Source organism: Pteropus alecto, unplaced genomic scaffold, assembly GCF_000325575.1.
Source record: "Pteropus alecto unplaced genomic scaffold, ASM32557v1 scaffold5, whole genome shotgun sequence".
Lineage (NCBI taxonomy): Eukaryota > Metazoa > Chordata > Mammalia > Chiroptera > Pteropodidae > Pteropus > Pteropus alecto.
The window spans coordinates 25,526,933-25,534,494 of NW_006441953.1; the positions used below are offsets into that span (position 1 = coordinate 25,526,933).

General features: G+C 51.8%; 1 protein-coding gene and 1 long non-coding RNA gene across 9 annotated transcripts in view; one reads left to right on the forward strand and one right to left on the reverse strand.

Annotated features, from left to right (window-relative positions):
- Positions 1–7,562, reverse strand: part of CC2D2A (coiled-coil and C2 domain containing 2A) — a 101,646-nt gene that overhangs the window by 88,126 nt on the left and 5,958 nt on the right. For 6 of the 8 annotated variants that reach the window (XM_025051769.1, XM_025051770.1, XM_015594913.2 and 3 more), the window contains exons 2-4: positions 7,207–7,267; positions 5,304–5,384; positions 3,310–3,439 (exon numbers count right to left, since the gene is read on the reverse strand). In XM_025051769.1, the coding sequence (XP_024907537.1) occupies positions 3,310–3,439; positions 5,304–5,384; positions 7,207–7,245 (250 nt within the window). In that variant the 5' untranslated portion in view covers positions 7,246–7,267. Of the gene's footprint in view, positions 1–3,309; positions 3,440–4,856; positions 5,257–5,303; positions 5,385–7,206; positions 7,268–7,562 lie in introns of those variants that run through there. The other 2 variants (XM_015594916.2, XM_015594917.2) reach the window with 2 other exon arrangements.
- On the forward strand, positions 5,391–7,514 carry LOC112485481. The gene is made up of 3 exons (XR_003048465.1): positions 5,391–6,727; positions 6,814–7,124; positions 7,275–7,514. It is a non-coding gene; the product is annotated as an uncharacterized LOC112485481 (long non-coding RNA).

Genomic DNA, 7,562 nt, shown 5'->3' on the forward strand with positions numbered 1-7,562 from the left:
AATGATGGGCACGTGAGGAAAATGAACCAGGAGAGGATGGAGGAGGAGATGGGCGGGAAGGAGCCATTTAGGATGGAAGGTCAGCGAAGGCCTCCCTGGCTTCCACCTCCCCCGCGACCTGTGGATCTCCACAGTCCATCTCCACGAGATCCCAGACTTAGCACGTCCTTCCCTTTTTCTACCCCCGCCATCTCTCCCCGCTCTGCCCGGGGCAACTCCATGCTCCCAGTTTCTCAAGTCAAAAAGCGTGTTGGAGTGGTCCTTCCTACCTTCACGACTGCCGTCTAATGGTCTGTCAACCCGGCTGGCTCCACCTCGCAGATACCCCGGTTCCCACCCCGCTTCTCACCCCTTCCCCCACTGCCCTGCTCCAGCCCCCAACCACCTCCCACCTGGGTTTTCGCCGTCACCCTCAACGCGGTCTCTCCGGAGCCAGCTCAGCACGGCCGCCTTCAGCCTCCAGTCCGAGCAGAGCGCTCGTCTCTCCCACGCTCCCGGGGCTCTCCTCTCACTCGGATGGAAAGTCCGAGGACCCGCAAGGCGAGGTACAATGCCCTCCCTCCCTCGTCACCTCATTTCTCCTTTTTGATCATTCTCTGCCAGCCACTCTGGCCCTCCTTGCTCTGCCTTAAACAGTCCTCTCTTGCTTTAAGGCCACCTCCCTCAGGCATCTCTCATTTCCTTCACTCTTCTGCTCCAGCCCCATCCCCGACGACTTTTAGTCAAACGGTACCCCCTCCTCTCGCCCCGCGTCCAGTCCTGTCCAGCTTCTTCTTCATCTTTCTCTATAACGCTTTTCGTCACTGGCCATAGTGTCTACTTCTCACGTTCCATTCATCGGTTTTCCCTTTTTCCCTCTCATCCCCCAGCTGGAGGATAAATGCTGCAGATGTATTAAGGCATTGTATACTTGCCACCATTTTGCAGATAAAGAAACGGAAGTTTAGGGAGGTGGCCGAACTCGCCCAAGCGAGTAAGAAAGGGCCGGGTAGAGACGGGTACCACGCTTATCTGGCACCAAAGCCCGATGGCCTTGACTGCTACATCCTGATTGCCTTTCTCAGTCACAAGCGTAATAAAGCGTTGGATGGAGAACTTTCTTTGCGTGGGCACCAAAGCCTGGGAAGCCTCAGGTGGTCATGGGACATTCAGAGGTTGGTAAGCAGTTGACCAGAATGCAGAGAGATTGGGGAAGAGTGGAAATAAAATGGGAGGGGACCGGATTGCGTAGGGTCTCAGAACCCAGAACTAATAAAAGCGTGTGGATTTTATGCAATGCTTGTTATAGACTTCTGAGTAGAAAAGTGATATAAAGACTTTTAAAGAAAGATGAAAGTGGTGGTTTCAAAACTTTCATAAGTTTTATCAATGCATCTCCCTTTAAAAGGTGGAGCCTAACTTCCCTCCTCTTGAATGTGGGCTGGACTTAGTGGCACACTCTGACAAATGGCAATGGTGTGTGATTTCCCAGGAGAGGCGGCGAAAGACGTGGCTGCTTCCACCTTGCTCTGGATGCACTGTTTTCAGCACACATCTGCGTATTTTCAGTCTGTCTAGAATCTTCTTCCCCCAAAACTCTAGCACAGAGACCCCTACACACCCATCGGCCCCATTCCTTTAGCATCTCCACTGAGCCCCCCGCCCTAACTCCTCGCTGGGTTTCGCACGGCACTTGTCATTCCTTGGACTTGCCTGTCCCTTGCTCTCATGTGTGTCCACAGAACGGTGAAGGCCGTTCTGCTCTCTTGACCGCATGGCCTTCTGCTGGTCTTGACCTCTCTTTCTGACTGATGCCCGGTCACGCGGGCTTCTCATCCATCAGCTGCCCCCACCTCACTCCCAGGGACGTTTCCTCTCCATCCGGTGCTGCCAAATCAACCACAGATCTCAGCTCCACCCAAGGCTTCCCAGATACCACTGGTCATGACCTCGCTCAGGCAGGCACATCTTAGCATTGTGTTATTCTCCTCTTCTCCAAATCAGAAATAATACGATTTTATTTTGGGACAAATGCTTTGATTAAATCTCTTATCTCTCTTTCTCTCAAACACCTTAGTCACTCTGCATTTTAAAGAAACATAGAAAAGAATCCACTTTGCCTCATGCCAGAGTCTTTATTATTGGCCACCTACTCTGACTTTCCCTCCTCAGTTTTAAAATAACGACTTAAATATCCAATGGTTATGCTCTGGACTGAATTGTGTTCCAGCACAATTTACATGTTGAAGCCCCAACCTCCGATGTGGCTGTATTTGGAGACGAGAGGGAATTAAGGTTCAATAAGGTCCTGAGGTGAGGTCCTGTTACACTAGGATTAGCATCCTTGAGAACAGAGACACCAGAGTGAGCACACTGGCAGATGGCAGGCACCCTCAAGCTGGGAAGGGCGGCCTCGCTGGGAACCCAGCATGCTGGTGCCCTGATCTTGGACTTGCAGCCTTCAGAATGGCGAGAAAATAAATGTCACCCAGTCTATGGTATTTTGTTATGGTTTCGTTATGGCAGCCTGAGCTAAGACCAGTTACAGTCTTCCACAATGAGTAATTTTGAGCATCTAGAAAAAGAAGCAACTTTATGGGATAGAGTTCGTTTCTCTTTGGTTCTGGTTTACTCATTTGTTTCATCTTCTTAGATGAGAACCACGAGGTCGGATGAGCTTGTATAAAGCCCTTTAATTTACAACAGTTACTTTATTCCTGCTCTGCTACTGGCAGATAGGGTAACAACTGTGTAGCAATTGTGCAACATTTGACAGTATAACACACTTCTCTCATCTTATCTACTTTTCACAAAAAGCAGCAAGCGAGGGGCAATCATTTTCTCTACAATGAATGGAGAACCACTGAGTTCGCTGTAGCGGGAAAGAGCAGATACTGTGTCGTGGGACCCAAGGTCCTTGGAGGGAGAAGGGAGGGTGTGTGGGGGAGTGGTCAGTGCGGGGTCCTCAAGGGGCCGGGTGGCCGAGAGCCTGGGAAACTCTCTCATGTCGTCTGACATCTGATTCAAGTTCACTTCATTTTGCTATTTGCCTTCCTGACTATTTCGCCCTCCTTCGAATGTTCGTATATTCGATTACCCACACCATTTCTGTTTCAATTCACACTTCCAATCTTATGTGGTTGTATACACAGCTGAAGCTGTGTGTCCTATCCCCTAGAACATTACCCCCAGAGTTGGGGTGAAGTGGGGTGGAGGGGTGGTGGCCGTGTATGTAAAATAATACCCATTAAAAAATCCCAGTATCGCTCTGTGCCCGTCACAGAAGGCAGTTTAACGAACCCCGTTTGGACTGAACCGAGAGACACTTACTTCGTGGGCCTCGTCGGGCGGGCATGCTCAGGGCACGAGTGTCCGGGTGGGGATCTTCCTGCACGGGCTCCTGCTGGCTGCCGAGACGGGGCTTCTCAGACACCATTTCCTCGGGGCCAGCCGTCTGCAGCTGTGGGCACAGGGGCAGAGGGTCAGGGACTGCGACTTCTAGGGCTTCCTTTGACTCAGATCCTATATCAGGATGCAGTGGGTCACTTAAGGAGGCGCCAAGTCTTCAAACTATTCTGATCTAGATAACCGTCCGTGGTCCCTGCTACCTGTGTCTATGTGGTCACATTACCCAGGGAAGCAGTGTCAACCCTGAATTTTTCTAGGATGTTTCTTGTGAAATCACCAAGGCATCCCAAAATCAAATGAATATTTCATATTTTTCTAGGAAGAATGCATAGAGCTCTGCAGAAATCTGGACAAAAGGAAGCAGGAAAGTCACAACCAAACTACTTGATGCTAACCCCACCTCATTTGGAAACGGTCGTTCAAGGGTCCCTGGATTATTCGGGGCAAAGAATAGCCTCTCATTTCTCCCCCAGACTCTCAGAGGAGGGTGGGCAGGTGAGCACAAATGCAGAGGAGGCCACGGTTGAGTGACGGTCTTTAGGGTCAGACAAAATCTTGCCTCCGAACTCAGATTTACGTGGGGGCTCTAGGCAGGGTATTTAATTTTCTCATTTCCTTTCATTCCTCATCTGTGGAAGAAGGGAAATGAAAACAGCCCCTTCATGAGATGCTGCTATGTACCAGGCATTGTGCAAAAGCACAGAGATTTTGATTTAAGTAAATAGCCTGGGGTGAACCTGAGGCATCTAATTAAAAAAAAAAAAAATCCCCAAATGATTTTGAAGTGTCACCCAGGTTAAGAAACATTATTCTAGATTTCTCGCAATGCCCCAAAGACAGCTATGTCATTCTGGGACGGGGGCTCTTGTGCAGCTTAAATTAATGAGATGATGCCTGGAGTGTTCTTCTCTGCACCCTCTGTGTCCCCTCTGCTCAGTTCAAGCTCCAGACCCCCCAGCCCTGGACACCACTGCTCACTGTGACTATGACCTTTGAACTAAGGACTTGAACTCTTTCTATCTGCATTGGATCATTGCCGCCTCTGTGGGTCTCCTATCCCTGGCTGCAGAGTCACCACCAGCCCTGCAAGAAGGGGTTAAAGTTCCCTGAGAGGCCAGAGGGCCCGGCCACGTGGCCTGACAGCACCTCCTGCCCCCTGAGCCCTCTACTGGGAAGCTCCATCACAGCTGCAGAAGCAGAAGCCTGCGCCTCTGCCCAGCTCGCCCCAGCCCCGGCCCGAGTGTGCTGGGGACGGGGAGTCAGAGAGGGGGTTTCTTCCATGCCTTGTGATGTCTGGTGCCCTCCCCACGGCCCCACCTCCCAGCCACCCTGCTCCAGGCAGCCCTATCACGTGGCTGCTGGCTCAAAATGGCGTTCCCTACCTCTCCCTCCCCTGCTGGCATCTCGAGTATTCCAAACAAATTGTCCCTCCACGGAGGGCAAGGACTCTTACAAGGGAACTGATTTACCTGGAGAACGTTGACCTTGCACGGGGATGCTCCGAGCCGAGGAGGGCCACTCCCGCGGCGAGGACAGCTGGGGGAGGGAGGGCGGGCAGGCCGGGGCGGCGGGAATTAGCCTCCCCCTTAGACTGGAGCAGAACTGCAGCTGGAGAAGGGGGAGCTGCCGGGGACGTGTGGTCCTGCACTGCCACCTACCGCCGTCTTAGTTCACGGCCTCCCGTGACGGCAGCAGGACGGGGCTCTTTCATCCTGTCTAGATCTCTCAGGGGACGGGCAAAACTTCCGAGGAAAACCAGTCCAAATAGTGAGGGGCATCTGGAGGGTCCCCCACAGGTCCTGGGCCCCCCTTGCACATCCAGGCTTCTCCCAGGGAGGGGTGCGTGGCTCCTGCGGGGGCAGGTGAGTCGCCAGCCAGCAGCCTGCTACACAGTCCCTCTCCTCGTCACTCCCTACCTGTGGTTTTCTTTTTGGTCCTCGCACCTTCGAAGGCTTCTTTCTTCTCACAGCTGCATCCTCATCGTTTTCCACGAACTCCTTTGTCAAAACGCAAATGGAAGAGTCAGCGCTCGGTGCGTGTGTAAGTCGGGAACGAATCATAACGGAGGAGCAGGCCTGCGATTTCTAGGTTATCAAAATGAACACCTCCACCTTGCCCTGGGGACCCCTGCCCTGAAGTCGAGTGCGCGTGAAGGGAAGGGACAGTGGACGGGATCTCATCCTCATCTACTCTGCTCAAAATAGACATGTCCTTGAAAAGCGGTTTCTCAAGCCAAACGATCAGCACAGGACGACCTCAGACTCGAAGTACGGGTTTCCAGGGATGGGCTTCTCTGCTTCTTCATCTTCTTATCAGGTGGAGAATGACGAACATATGTGTTCAATCTCCACAGAAGTTTCAGTGTAAAGAAAAATGTCATCAGCTCTTTTTGAAAAAGGGAGAAACCTTTTAACAGTGAAAGCTTTGTTTTCTTTTTCCATTTTATGTTTTCTAAAATTTTCTTCATAAAATGTTAGGGCCGAATGCTCTCAGGTTTCAAGCTTTAAACTTTTCTAGGGCTAGAGATTTTTCAAACTGGGGTGAAGCATCTCTGGGTGTAAAAGAAATTGCAAGGTAGACCTAGAACCTCTCCCCACTCCACCAAAGTTATTAAAATTTTTTTCTCGAAAATTGGAAATTTAAAAGTTTTTTATACAGGAATAAACTTGGAACACAGAATGTGGGTTTTAATGATATAAGGGTTCAAAGAAATGTCACCTAGGCTGCAGAGCTGGGTTCCAACGACACATCAGTGCCCTTGGCCATCGGGGTTGGAGAAGACAGGAATTTTGATTACAGAAGAGGGGACCCAGGTCCCAACCAGGGAACGGACATGGCGTCCGCTTGCCCTTGGTCTGGGCGACTGATTTCTGTGACTCGTCCTCTGGGTGCAGGGCCCAGCCTCCCTTGGGCCTCTCCCTTCAGGGCCCACCGGGTAGGAAGCGTTCTTAGCTCAGGAGGTCCTCAGCTTCGATTCGGCAGCGTTGCTATTACTGAGGCGTGCCGGTAAGGTTCATACTTCAAGTCTAGGTTTTTCCTGGCTTAGAGTAGATGCCTGAGAGGTCCTTTTTTGGCTTTCCAATAATGATTCGATCCTCCAACAATGGGAAGCCATCCAGCGCGACCTCAAATTAGAGAGAATGTAAACTCCACGAGGGCACAGGATTTGTTCACTGCCGAATCCTCAGGGGCCAGAGGAAAGATCGATGCTGGTTGCATGAATGAATAAGCACACGTAGAGTTACGTGTGGTTCTATCTGCAGCATGCGCTCCTCCAGGCTTTTCGAAGTGCTCCGTGGAAAACAGCACATTGTCTTCATTTCTGCCTCTGTGGTCTCAGGTGAGTGAGCTCCCGCGTCATGAGAGATGCAGCGCTGGGGGGTCTGCAGCGTGCAGGTGGGAGCCGGCCTTCCTCTTCTGTTCTAGGCAGGGTGCGGTGATGTGGCACACAGTGAGTTAGAAGGGCAGGACTCCACGGGACACAGGATTGGATGACCAGTTATAATCGACGACAGTTACCTTCGTTCTGAATTTCTCTGGAAACCGATGGCGCTTCCACTGAGCAGGACCCGGTCGCAGCTGGCGCCTTGGAACTGCCGTGTGTCAGAATTCATGACGCTGACCGAACAGGGTCAGAGCACTGAGGAGGGGCCCCTCGAGCTCCTGCAGAGCCGCGGTCCCTACAGCTCCCGCCCCCTTCTCCACCGGTGCCAAGTAGCACCGTCTGCGTGTGGCAGGTGAGTGATACCTGCCTGTCGCTGGTCCAGCACACGTGACAGGAGCACAGTGCACACACACGCCCATCCCTCGGGGACTTACCTCTGTAATTATTGTCACTTCTTCTTCCTTGGGATTCATTTTAGCTGTGATGGTTCCCTCCCTGGCAGGCAAAGAACGAAGAAGAAGTCAGGCCTCTTGAAACCAGCGAACCACCTGTCTCGCTATCGATAAATACGACGCTGGCTTCCATGGTTCCTGATGGCTTTGAACTGAGTAGATGATCCATCCGCAAGGAATATGTTCTAAAAGATCCGGGACTGGTGGAAATGAGCTCTGGGGGAATAGGAAGGATGCTAGATCCCTCTGTCCCCATGCACCTGGCAATGAACCTGGCTTTACCGTGAGCAGGTGGGAGCCAGCAAATTGCTCTGCACTTGGAGTCACGTGACAGTGGT